General features: G+C 45.3%; 2 protein-coding genes across 7 annotated transcripts in view; one reads left to right on the forward strand and one right to left on the reverse strand.

Moving 5' to 3' along the window:
* OTUD3 (OTU deubiquitinase 3) overlaps positions 1–13183 on the reverse strand; it is a 55750-nt gene that overhangs the window by 21686 nt on the left and 20881 nt on the right. Inside the window, exons 8-9 of one of the 6 annotated variants that reach the window (XM_081341148.1) lie at positions 7290–7466; positions 5825–7087 (exon numbers count right to left, since the gene is read on the reverse strand). The exons of 4 other annotated variants lie outside the window; for them this stretch is intronic. In XM_081341148.1, coding sequence (XP_081197274.1) covers positions 7060–7087; positions 7290–7466 — 205 coding nt within the window. In that variant the 3' untranslated portion in view covers positions 5825–7059. Of the gene's footprint in view, positions 1–5824; positions 7088–7289; positions 7467–11054; positions 11189–13183 lie in introns of those variants that run through there. One more of the 6 variants, XM_081341157.1, reaches the window with a different exon arrangement.
* Positions 3949–5970, forward strand: LOC308675680 (basic phospholipase A2 Pla2Vb). Its single transcript, XM_081341172.1, has 5 exons — positions 3949–4093; positions 4257–4312; positions 4556–4688; positions 5360–5460; positions 5722–5970. Exons 2-5 carry the CDS (start codon positions 4273–4275, stop codon positions 5862–5864), a joined length of 417 nt encoding a protein of 138 aa, XP_081197298.1. The 5' UTR covers positions 3949–4093; positions 4257–4272; the 3' UTR covers positions 5865–5970.

The following is a 13183-nucleotide window of genomic DNA, read 5'->3' on the forward strand; positions in this document are numbered from 1 at the left end:
TACTGGCTTCCGGGAAGGGCCAAAGGTGGCGGGTTCTCCCTCCCGGAGGAAGAGCTGGACCGCTGCCCCTCAGGGAAGGCGGCCTTTTATTTTAACTATGAACAAGATACAATTAGCAGGATTGATGTAATGCCTCAGAGCACAAGCCAGGGTTTGGGGCTGGATTACGTCACAGACTAAGCCTAATTTGCGAATACAGCTTTGGCAGTGGGCTCTGAGAGGGATGTTAACGTTCAGGACCAGGGACAGCGGCAAGCCAATGAGGGAGGCTGGCTTTGTTCAGCGACGGTGGGAAATGAAATTGGGCACATTTAGTGACCAAATTGTGGTTGGTCCAACTGAGGTCATAAATCAAAGACTTTCTGTAATATTCCTTCATGCGTTCAGTTGGCATGCTGCACTGAAAATGACAATGTATCAATCGCAGGACATCACTAATAAATTAAGTTTCATCGTGGTTTAAAGCAGGTTTCTTGTGGGTTCCCGCTCCCAGAGTTCCTCAGCCAGCCAGTGTGTAATTCTGGGAATTGAAGTCCACAACTCTTAATGTGGCCAGGTTTGGAGAGCCCTGGTTTAAAGGCTACGAAGTCCTGGTTCACGCGAGAGAAACCCACAAATCTAGTTTGGGATGCTTCTCACTTCCCGGGATTTCAACCATCATTGTTTTCCAGAGTTGACCATGATCCATGGAGGCTTGGTGCAACTTTACCATATGGTCACTGAAGTACCCGAATCACCTGCTCCCGCTACAGTTACCGCTGGGGGGAGATCCAGTGTGGTGGGTTGAGTTGGGAGTAGGAAGCTTGCAGGAGCTATCTTGGGGCACGCACGAACGCACACACATACAAACACGCAGAAAGACAGGCAGCAAGACAGAGAGATCTCCTCTCTGGATCAGCAACCCCATTGACCCCGATCCTGGGAATCTGCTTTCTAGAACAACTGGAAAGGAGGATTTTGAAAGATCCCAGCCAAAGCTGCCCACCAGACTAGAATTCCCGGCCCTTCTAGGTTTCCTGGGAATTTATACACGGTGAAGATCGGCAGGCAGCATTCACACGGCCCTCTAAACACCCCTCCAAATGCAGCAAGAATAAATCTGAGTGGGAAAATGCAGCCACAAGGTGACTCCGCAGGCAGCCTGATGGGTAAATTCAGCACCTGGCTGGGATCCAATTTTTATTTCTTTATTATGAAGTTTATCTGCCACCCATCTTACCGTAGAGGGTTTTGCAACCATATTTGTACAGTTTTGTTTATTTATTTCTTATGAAACCTATTTGCCGTCCATCTTGTATCAAATGACTTTGGGCGCCTTGCGGCATAAAAAGCATTAAAACTATCCAATATAAGAAAAGCATACTAGCTGCTGCCTTGTCAGCGATAAGTGATTGGCTTAATTTAACACAAGTGAGATTATTAAATCTTGAGGGCCATGATTTGCTATTTGGATGGCATGCATATTTATTGTATGATAAGAAGGTGGACAATGTGTTCAAGATACATATTTTAAGGTATGCTCTGTTGCGAGTTTGGAAAAAGTACAGACACAAGTTAAATTATAAGATACCTATTTGGGCAATACCCAAACACGCAATAGAAAATATAAATGTTGGATTTAAACATGACGCGATTACATATAAGGAAATTTTGAGTTTTGAGAGGAATGTATGGCAATTAAAGCCATATAATATTTTAAAAGAAGAAAAGATTGTACAAACCTGGTTTCAGTATGGGCAATTACAGGCTAGGTGGAAAGAAGACCAGAAAATTGGTTTCTCAATGATTGATGAAAATTTGGTAAAGCAAATTGGAGATCAAGGTCAAGCACATATTAAAAGGATATATCTTGCATTGATAGAAATTGATTCAGAGACGGAACTTGTTAAAGACTGTATGATAAAGTGGGCTCAGAATTTTCAAGAAGTTATTACAATGGATACTTGGGAAAAGATTTGGGTGAGAAATGTAAAATTTACCCAGGTCCAAAATTTAAGAGAGAATTTTTATAAAATGTTTATAGGTGGCATTTAGATCTTAAAAAATTAGCAAGTATGTATCCGAACTGCCAGCCCAAATGTTGGCGGCGTGGTTGTGAGGATGCAATGTATTTTCATATATGGTGGACTTGTAAAAAGGTCAAAGCTTTTTGGATTAAAATTGGTGGAATATGCAAAAAATATTTAAGAAAAGGATAAAGTTTTGTCCGCAATTGTTTTTACTGGGCATTATTACAGATACTACCGTTGTGGACACTAAGTTGATGTTGAATTTAATTATGGCAGTGAGACTTTTAGTAGCGCAATATTGGAAGAAGGAAGAACTGCCGACTATAGAAGAATGGACTTTAAGTTTCCAATTTGGCGGAAATGGCAAAGATCTCAGCATACTTGAAAGACCATTCGCAACAGAGATATATTGTGGAGTGGCGAAGATGGATTGATTACATCCAGAATAAATATGGGACTAAAAAATTTCACCTAGCATTTGAATAAGTATTGGATTTATGTGATATATAAATTGTTTGTAGTTATTTTATTAAGAGTTAAAGTGCGATAGAATTTAATATTTTATTGTCGTTTGCATATTGTAGATTATGTTTGTTTGTTTGTATTTTTATACTCTGTATTTAGCTCTGGGAAGTCGGGGAGGGGGGAGGGGGAGGGGAGGGAAGAGTTGGGGAGGTTTGGGGAGGGGGGAAGGGGTTGGGAGGGGTTTTGTTTTTTTAAAAAATGTATTGTAAAACTTTTCAATTAAAAAAAAAGAAAAGCATACAAAATGAAATCATTTTAATGCAAGATGGCAAAGGAGGGAGGCAGATACACGGGGAGGGGGTCAGATGGGATGAGTTCTTAATTAGTCAATTTGAAGACATTGCAGGCTCATCAGTTGGAAAGGGGGTCAGACTAGAAGACCTCTAGGCTCCCTTGCAATGCTAGGCTTCCCTCAAGGGCACTCCCTGCCTCCTCCTGCACCCCTTCTCCCCCCTCCTCAAGTCTTTTTCCTTGGGGTCCCCTCTCCTCCACTGATGGGTCTCTTCGATTGCAGGCAGCAGTGCCAACTGGTCTCAAACCAGAAATGGAGAAATAAAAAACTCTCGTCTTTGCGTGGGGAGACTCGGGTCCCACACATCTGAGACACAATATTTTTCGCACAAAAAGGGGAGGTAACTTATTGCCCCGACGTTTAGGGCCGAGATAGCAACCCCAGAAGGCTCCTCCAGCACCCGGGGATCTTGAGGGGGCTGGGTGGGTGGCTGGGAGGGCATTTTTGCATCCGATGGGCCAAACTGTCTGTACCTGGGGGCACACTGACGCCAGAGTGAGGCTGGTGGGGTGCTGGGTGCCCTCTGAGCCTGGGGCTTGCCTGGCAGGTGTTTCATGACACCACGGGGTAAGATCATCAGTGGTAGAAGGGAGGGGGGCTGCAGAGAGGAGGAGGAGGAGGAGTATGGGTTTTTTGCTGCTCAGTTCTGGCTGTAATTCGAGGACTACTACATTAAATTGCAGGATTTATTTCTAATGGATTAATCCACCACTGGGAAATTGAAAAGAGGGGGTCCCTCAAGACAGACCCCCTTTCAAGGTTTCCAAAACTGTTCGTCAGTGCTATGAAACGCAGCAGTTGGGAAGAAGCGGAAATTCACTTGGCTGTTTTAAGGCCTTAAGGTCCCAGGAACGAATTCCAACTTATGGCTTCATTTTACCCAAACATCTGGCACACCCAGATTAGGAAAATGCTCTGCGGTTGGGTGGACCCAACAGAGAACTGCCTGTTCTTAAGGGATCCTACTCAAGAGCTGCATGCCCCCTCCTCAATCTCACCCATGAGACCCCAACTCCATCTGCCACCCGAGGCTGCCCCAAGGGACGGAGGTTCAGGTTCCTCGTTTGGAGACGGGAAGGGGAGCCACCCGGAGAGCTTTCTGAAGGTGGCCCGCCTGGTGACAGCGAGGCTCACCTGCCGGGTGTAGTGGGGAAGTCCCTCCCCTGCCACATAAAAGGTGCCAGCCGCGTCTTCGGGGGCCAGAGGAGCAGAGGGAGCCTGGAGGTGCTTCTGGACCCCCTTCAACTCTGAGACAAGGCTGCCAGCTGTAAGTAGCCCCATCTTGGCCATTTCCCCCTGCCCGGCTTCTCCTTCGGATGCTTGCCTGCAGGTTATCCTTGACTTACAGCCGTTTGTTTAGTGACCCTTCTAGGGCCACTTTCCAGACTTTTCACCAGCGGAGGCCATTAACGGGGTCTGCTCACTTCCAGGTCTGGATTCAGGAGGATGAGGACTCTCTGGATAGTGGCCGTGTGGCTGATGGGCGGTGAGTGAAGAAAAATAGTAAAGTGGGCAGCTAGTTCTGCTCTCTTCGCAGAAGGTAAAACGGAGGGGTTACAGGTTGTCTTTGACTTTACTTACCGACATCAGGACAGGAAAATTCACCGTTAAGCGAGGCATCATGTTACCACATCACGTTTTGCTGTGGTCATTAAGCGAGGACTGCCAGCATCTGCCATTAACCCTACAGAGAAGCCGAGGGAGGTTGAAACTTTCTCTCTTTTTCCAGTTGAAGGGAACCTTTTCCAATTCGGAAACATGATCAACCATATGGTGGGGAAACATGCTGTTTGGTCCTACCTCTCTTACGGATGCTACTGCGGCTGGGGGGGCCAAGGCAAGCCACAGGACGCCACCGACCGGTAAGCCCATAACGCCCAACGAGCAGAAGGTGGAAGCCCTCCCGCAGGGCCGTGAGAAAGCCTTCTTCCCTTCGGTGGGGGTGGAGGAGGCTAAAATAAATTCAGACACTCGGCAACTGGCTCATGTTTATGACGGTCACAGTGTCCCGGGCTCCCGTGATGCCCCTTTGCAAACTCTGGATAAGCAAAATCAAGGGGGAAGAAGCCAGATTCCCTTCAGAACTGCTAAGTTAAGAAACGCAGTGGGTAGAAAGGTCATAAAAAGGGGGCAAAACTCACTTAACAACTGTCTTGCTCAGCAATGGGCTCAACTGTGGCTGTAAGGCGAGGACCATCTGTGCATGGAAGAGTCCCTTCCTCTGCCGCCAGAATAGCTCCCATCGTCCTCAGTCGCCATCCAGGATTTGTCACATCTCCACATATTGGAAAGGAACCAACTTGGAGAAGGGAGACACAGAAACATATACACAAAAACCATTTTGCTTCTGCAAAATATCCCCATTGCAAATGATTTCACATGAGTTCTTGGGACCTGGGAGCCTCTCTGCACAACCGATGGGGACCCCAATCGTTTTCCAATCTTGGGGTGCCAGCATCTCACCCCCATTGCTGGACAGGGACCCTCTTTCGGCTAACTCTGTCCTGCCCCCTCCTTCCCTCCCTCCCTCCAGCTGCTGCTTCGTACACGACTGCTGCTACGGGAGAGCGAATGGTTGCGACCCCAAACTGTCCACCTACTCCTACAACTTTCAGAACGGGAATATCGTCTGTGGTGAGTGGATGCACAGACCTGGGTTCAAATGCTTCCCGAGCCAGAACCAAGCTGGGGTTGATCCTTTCATCATCTTTGGGCAGCCTGCAGTGGCTTTATGTAAGCTGCTCTGGGATGCAAAACTCCAGTCCACCAGGGGGGTCACAAATCAGGATTCCCTGCATCTTGGCTGCCCTCTGGTGGCCAGGTCAGGATTTGCAGCCGTAGGCTGAGCCATCCGAGAGAGTGGGCAGGATTAACCAGGGTTTGCTCTGCCTGCAGGAAACAAGTACGGTTGCCTCAGGCACATTTGTGAGTGCGACAGGGTTGCGGCAATCTGCTTTCAAAAGAATATGAATACGTACAACAAAAAATATAAGAACTACTCATCCTCTAATTGCCAGGAGAATTCAGACAAATGCTAAGTCTCTGCAGGACGGGAAAAACCCCTCCAATTACACAATTGTGGTTGTGTTACTCTATTATTCTGAATGCAATACTGAGCAATAAACAGGTGCCAGCTCTGCACTCCATCGGCTTGCAGTCTCTCTTATTATGCATCTTTGTGTATAATGCAAACACAAGATAGGAAACCTGCCTCTCCGGCTGCCCCATCAAGATTTCCTGCTTCCCTGTTGTCAATTTGGGAGCTTCAGCAAATTAACATTATTGTCCTCAAGGTTCTGAATAAAGGAATTAGAGAGGATTCCTTCCACTGAGCTAGGATACAGAGTCAAGTTGAAAACCTGGGGACCGGAACAGAGACACAGAAAGGCTGTAAAAAAGCCATTAGAGATTCTAGTCCTCATGGAACCCCTTTCAAGGACAGATCTTCTCTTCCACAAAGCATTTTTGCAGTGGGGGGAGGGAGGAAGACTTTACCAGAAGAGGGCAGGGCCCGATCCCTTTTCACACCACCGCCCGGAATGTAGGAGTGGCTGATGGCAGGAGTGTGAATCCCTGTGTCAGAAGAACTCTTACTCCCCATTGAAAATTTTCCTGCTCTGTTGACCCGGAATTAGGAGACAGCATAGGAAGTATCAATTCTGGATAGGTGCAGATGGACCTGCTGACTTTGGGCACTTCCAGAGTCATGGATGCAGGGTCAGAAAAAGACAGCAAGGAAAACACCCCATTTCCTAACCCACCCGGGAACGTACGACGTCTTTAGGGAAAGCCCCCAAAAGGGAACATTTTTAGCTACTTCTGCTTTCTCCCTTCTTAAATACACTGTGCCAGACTTACTGGGTGAAATCTTTATCTTGTCTGTGCCAGCTTTGCCGGGTGGATTGCTTATGTCATCAGAAGGAATAAATACAAGGATTTCTTGTCATTCGGGGCTTTTCTCTTTCAGAGGAGCCCGTCTTTGTTCAGCTGAATAAAAACGTAAATCTTAAAGGCAACTTCTGGTTTCCTGTATTTTTTTATCAAGCAAAACCTCAGAAGCTGCCCAGCATTTTGGGCGAGCCAGGCTTCCAGGAGAGGTGCTTGGTCCCAGGGAGGCTCAGGAAAGGGGGAGGCGCCAAGAGCGCTCCGGGATTTCCTGGAGGTGCTCCCCCCCTTCTTGACTCTTCACTGTGGTTTTTAACAGGAACCAGGTATTTTCTTCTTGGTTGCCTTTTACTTGCTTCCTGCATACTCAGGAGGGCTGAAGATAATGCAAGATACAAAGATACACATTGCTTTGTTGCACAGGATTGTCTACGGGACTGTGTGTACGTGTAAATGTGTGCTTGTTTCCTTGAATCATTTCCCACCTTTGACCACAGCTATAAGGAAGGGTTTGCCTTAGCCACACCTAGACAGGCCCCCCAAAGTCTGGGGGTGTTTAGAAAGCAAGGGGGGCTAACCTTGTACTCTCGTGCTCCAACGGGTTGTGAGTGTTGAACTTGTGGTTGCTCTGAGGTTTGGGGTTGCTCCTTATATATATTTCCCGCTGTTGACCACGCCTAGGCGTGATACTGGTCAGTGGATCTCTGGAGGCCCAACAGGCTGTGCAAGTGGTGTGAGTGACTTGAACACATGGGCTCAGTCCCAGGAAGACTTGTTAGAAGGAATAAAAAGAAGGAAGTGTCATAAAGAACTTTGGTAAGCTTAAAACCCATCGGGATATGAAAGTGAAACTCTAATTAAGTACAATGCTCTCTGTCACCAGGACATACCCACTCTTTGGCCCACGGGGGGATCCATAGATTTCGGAGTTTTTGAAACCACGGGAGACTATGCTTAAAGAGGCATGGATCATGATCAGCAAGCTTAATATGCACTTTCTTGGACCTTACACAAGAATAAGCAGGTGCTTAAGGACTGTGGGTTGTGATGACCTTCCGCGGCACCACCTTTTCCTCTTTCGCTTCTGCTCCATCACCTGATAAGGGGATCTACTTCCTCACAGGGCAGGTAGCCAGGGGAAGGGGAGACACTAATAAGGTCCTGGTTCATACTCGCTTCTCCACGTCTAACCGTTATGCATGGGAGGACTGATTGAGTTTTTACACTGAAACCCCCCACAAATATTCTGAATTGGTTCTGTCCATTATTCGAACTTATACCACTAAGTGGGCAGACCTCAGAGGCATACTGGACGTCTTTTTAACAGCAGAGGAAAGACGTTTGGTAGGAAATGATGTTAAAAAGAAAGGAAGGCCCTTTGTCCTGCAACTTAAAAAGTTTCCAAGACACTGTTCTCACTGCATTTCAGATTGCCCTCCCTAAAGAGAAAAATTTGGGCAAAATTTATGATGTTCATAAGTTGCCAGCTGAAAGTCCCAGTGACTTCCTTCAGCGCCCCAGATGTTACGTGCGAATGACAGAAGATGGAGGGGACTTCAGCTGACAATAGAAAAATTGTTGGAAGGAGTTTATAAAGCCTACGTGACATGACCAGAAGTGATAACCGGGGGGGCTAAAAAGGCTGAAAAACAAAATATCATCTTGCTGGCTTAAGTTTTGCAACAGGTGCCCCTAGTCGAAGGGGGAAGAAGTGGGGCTCGCGGAAGAGGATGGCGAGGAGAGGTAGAGCCCCCTTAAGAGAGAAATGGGACAATGTCACCCAGATTCCAGGCACCACCTGACCCCCCACTGCAGTCCTTTGCCCTACAACAGGACCAGTATTGTATATGCATGACATTTGGCCCCTGGAGCAAGGAATGTGATTGTGAATGGAGAACGTACTGAGAGCTTTGAAATAAGAAAAAGCACAAGGCAAGGAGGCCCACTATCCCCTCTGTTATTCATTTTCACTTTGGAAGTTTTAAATAGAAATATTAGACAAGATACAGAAATTAAAGGGTTGGGGACAAAGGGTGAAACATATCAACTACAAGCATTTGCTGATGATTTAGTATTTATTTTGGAAGAAACCCTGGAGATGATTCCCAAATTGTGGGGAAAGATAGAACAGTATGGAGAAATACCGGGATTAAAAATAAACAAAGAAAAAACTAAGATAATAGTAAAGAATTTCACGGATAAGCAAAAAAAAACAAACCAATTGTCAGAATCAATAGAGGTACAGATAGTGAAAACGGTTAATATTTGGGTATACATTTATAAGCCAAATGCTCAACAATAAAAGAAGACAATTACATAAGGCTATTGAAAGAAACAAAATTAGATTTGGAAAAGTGGAAGGACTTACAACTGTCATTACTAGGAAGAGTTGCTACAGTTAAAATGAATATATTCCCTAAGATCTTATTTTTATTTCAAACAATTCCGATAAAACTTGAGAAAAAAATCTTCAAAGAGTTAAATTCATTAATTTTGAAGTTTGTTTGGTAAGGAAAGATGAAAACGTTGCAAGAAGCTAAGGAAAATGGAGGTTTTGGACTACCCGAGTGGGCTTTGTATTATCAAGCATCTGTATTAACAGGGGTGAAAGAATGGATCACTCTTAGGAATAAAAGGTTGTTCTATTTGGAGGGACATGACTTACAATTGGGATGGCACGCTTTTTTGTGGTACGGGAAAAAAAATTCGTACGTATTTCCAAAATCACTATATTAGAAATGCTTTGATAACAGTATGGGAAAAAAAATCAAAACTAAAATATATGTAAAAATTCCAGGGTGGCTATCAACGACGGAAGCTTTTTCACATCCAAATTTGGCAGATTTTGAAAACAATTGGACATATAGAGATATTTTAAATACTGATGGGACATTAAAATCGAAACAAGAACTGGAAAATCAGGGCATCAACCTGTCATGGTGGGTACAGTTACAAATTCAAAATAGATATGAAAAAGATGTGAAACTGTATGGGTTTTATAAAGAACAAACTGTATTTGATAAGATATTGTTAACCTCTGATGAGAAACTTAATTAAGAAAATGCATAACTTTGTGTTAATTTTGGAGATGGAAAGCGAACAAACTAAAGAAAAAATGACAAGGTGGGTGAAAAACTTTGGTTATACTGTAATATAGAACTTGAAAAATGGCAAAAACCATAGGAGAGAAATTATAAACTGACAATGTCAACTGCGTATAAAGAAAATTTATATAAAATATTTTATAGATGGCACCTGCCACCAGCAAGATTAGCAAAAATGTTTAAAAATGTATCAGATAGATGTTGGAAATGTAAACATAATCCAGGCACGTATTATCATATCTGGTGGACATGTGGTAAAGCAAAGGCTTATTGGAAAAAAATACACGCTTGGTTAGAAAAAATGTGGGGAGAGCATGTAGTATTTTTAATCCTGAATTTTTTTTATTAGGTATAATACCAGAAAAGATTAATCAGCAAAGTTTATATTTTGGTTCTACATGTTACAACAGCAGCAAGAATAACTTTCGCGCAATACTGGAAAAATGAGGGAATAGCACCACAGGAAGAAGTAATTAAAAGAATATTGGAATGCGCTGAGATGGACAGACTAACTGTGAGATTGGAAGACAAAGAAGAAGCAGAATACTACCAAAGCTGGGAGTCATTCTAGAAATGGCTGGAGGAAAGAACCAAAGAGTAGGATTTGACTATGTATTAGCGTTTTTTGAACCCAGACTGCACGCTGGTTGAAAAATTAACATATGTATGTAAGGAAAAAAGAAGTAATAAAAAAAAGCTTAAGAAAAAAGATGGTGGCTTGTAACTTAGCAAGCAAAGCACAAACTGAAAGGGGCATAGGGCAGACTGGAAGGTAAAGAAATTGATGAGTAAGGCGAAGACCACCCATGAAGCCTTCCAAAGGGTTGAGTGTTGCAGCTGACACAGAATGGCCACTCGCCCCAAAGACCTGGAAGGTTTCCGAGGGGCTCATTTAATGCTGAACGCGATGCCCTTGTCTCAGTCAAAAAGGCTGTTGTTTTCCTCTGGTTCTGGAATTTGACCAGGGGTGAAGAGGAAGAATCATCCCTAAGGGCAGGGAGCCAAAGGCCCCCAGCCCCTCACCTAACCCCACTTACTTCTGGAGCATGGTTCTGGAGCAGCAGCCGATAGGAAGGCTACGAAGGGAGCGTAAAAGACAATCGCTGCTCCAGGGGACAAATGTCACGCCTATACAAGAAGAAAATGCTGGAGGAAGTTTTAAAAACCGCAATACAAAGAAAGGAGCTGCTGCGCAGGTTCTGAGGTTTTCTTGGTAAAACAAATACACGTATCCAGAAGTTGCCTTTAAGCTTTACGTGTTTATTCAGCTGAACAAAGACGGGCTCCTCTAAAGAGAGAAGCCGCGAATGACAAGAAATCCTTGTATTTCTTCTTTCTGATTACATCAGTGGGGCCATCGTCAGAGCCAAAGCCTTGGTATGGGAAAGAGAAAAGGGGGAATAATTCCCTTCAGGAGGGCCTCAACCACCTCACACGCCTCATTACTTCCACAGGGAAAGCCTCATTCTCTCCAGAGAAAGCACCCACAAATACTTGCAAGTAGCTAAAACTCCACATCCATGACCGTTCAAAGTAACAGTGGATAAAATTCAAGAACCAGAGACGGGCGGGGCGGCCCCGGGTCCCGAAGTGACCTTAAACAAGTTATTCCCCGTGAAAACCACAAAGCCACCCAGCTCCGCTCACGTTTTAAGAGTATGCTTTCAAAATATTGTCCCAGGCAGGTGCCCAACGGCCCCGGATGCCGAGACGGATACAGTGACGTTGTTACCTTGTCCACACAATTGTGGCTCTGTTCCTTGCTTCCAGGTGCTGCCGAGTTCATGACTGCTGCTATCAGGCCCTGTCGCGGTGCCACTGCAAACCCAAAATGGAGAAATATTTCTACTCCGTCAGGAAAGACACCGTCACTTGCGGTACGTGGGAACACAAACCATGTCAGCACAAACTTGGTTAACAGTGAAAAGGTCCCAGAATCCCCTGCAAAATCCAGGCTGACTGGGGATGCTGGGGCTTAAAGTCCACATGACTGGAGGGGGCCGGGAAGATCAGCTGACCTGGCCCTTTGCATCATGCAGCACGGTGCCCGCGTTTCCATATAGCATTATGGGTGGTCCTTGACTTACAACTGACAAGAGTTTATGAAAATTTTTGCAACGGTCGTTATCCAAACAAAGCCGTCCACAATGGGCATTTTTTTGTCTGAAAATAAACAATTTTGAGCAGAAAACAAAAACTCATAGAGGCCAGGGGTCTGCAGGATGCTTGCAAAAAGCCATAAATGCAGATTGGTTGCTGAGCAGCCAAAATTTATTTCTTCATTTGTCACCTATTTCACCGAGGGGGTAAAAGGAGTTTGAATCCCATTTATTTTATTTCCATTGTAACTTCTAACTGTCCCTAAGCAACCGGTCATTAAGTGAGGACCATTTTCGCCCCTGATTACTTTTCGATCAAGGGATGCTGTTTAAGAACCGCCCTTTCAAATTTGGGGTGGACCGCTGCCCCTCAGGGAAGACGGCCTCTTATTTTAACCATGAACAAGACACAATTAGCAGGATTCGTGTAATGCCTCAGAGCACAAGCCAGGGTTTGGGGCTGGATTACGTCACAGACTAAGCCTAATTTGCGAATCCAGCTTTGGCAGTGGGCTCTGAGAGGGATGTTAACATTCAGGACCAGGGACAGCGGCAAGCCAGTGAGGGAGGCTGGCATTGTTCAGCGACGGTGGGAAATGAAATTGGGCACATTTAGTGACCAAATTGTGGTTGGTCCAATTGAGGTCATAAATCAAAGACTTTATGTAATATTCCTTCAGGCATTCAGTTGGCATGCTGCAGTGAAAATGACAATGTATCAATCGCAGGACATCACTAATAAAGTTTCATCGTGGTTTAAAGCAGGTTTCTCCAAACCTGGCCAATTTAAGCCTTGTGGGTTACCACTCCCAGAATTCCTCAGTTAGCCAGCATGTAATTCTGGGAATTGAAGTCCACAACTCTTAATGTGGCCAGGTTTGGAGACCCCTGGTTTAAAGGCCATGAAGTCCTGGTACACGCGAGACAAACCCACAAATCTAGTCTGGGATGCTTCTCACTTCCTGGGATTTCAACCATCATTGTTTTCTAGACCTGACCATGATCCATGGAGGCTTGGTGCAACTTATTGCCCCGACGTTTAGGGCCGAGATAGCAACCCCAGAGGGCTCCTCCAGCACCCAGGTATCTTGAGGGGGCCGGGTGGGTGGCTGGGAGGGCATTTTTGCATCCGATGGGTGAATCTGTCTGTACCTGGGGGCACACTGACGCCAGAGTGAGGCTGTTGGGGTGCTGGGTGCCTTCTCAGCCTGGGGCTTGCATGGTAGGTGTTTCATGACACAACTGGGTAAGATCATCAGTGTTAGAAGG

The sequence above is a fragment of the Vipera berus genome, assembly GCF_964194415.1.
Source record: "Vipera berus genome assembly, chromosome: 17".
Lineage (NCBI taxonomy): Eukaryota > Metazoa > Chordata > Lepidosauria > Squamata > Viperidae > Vipera > Vipera berus.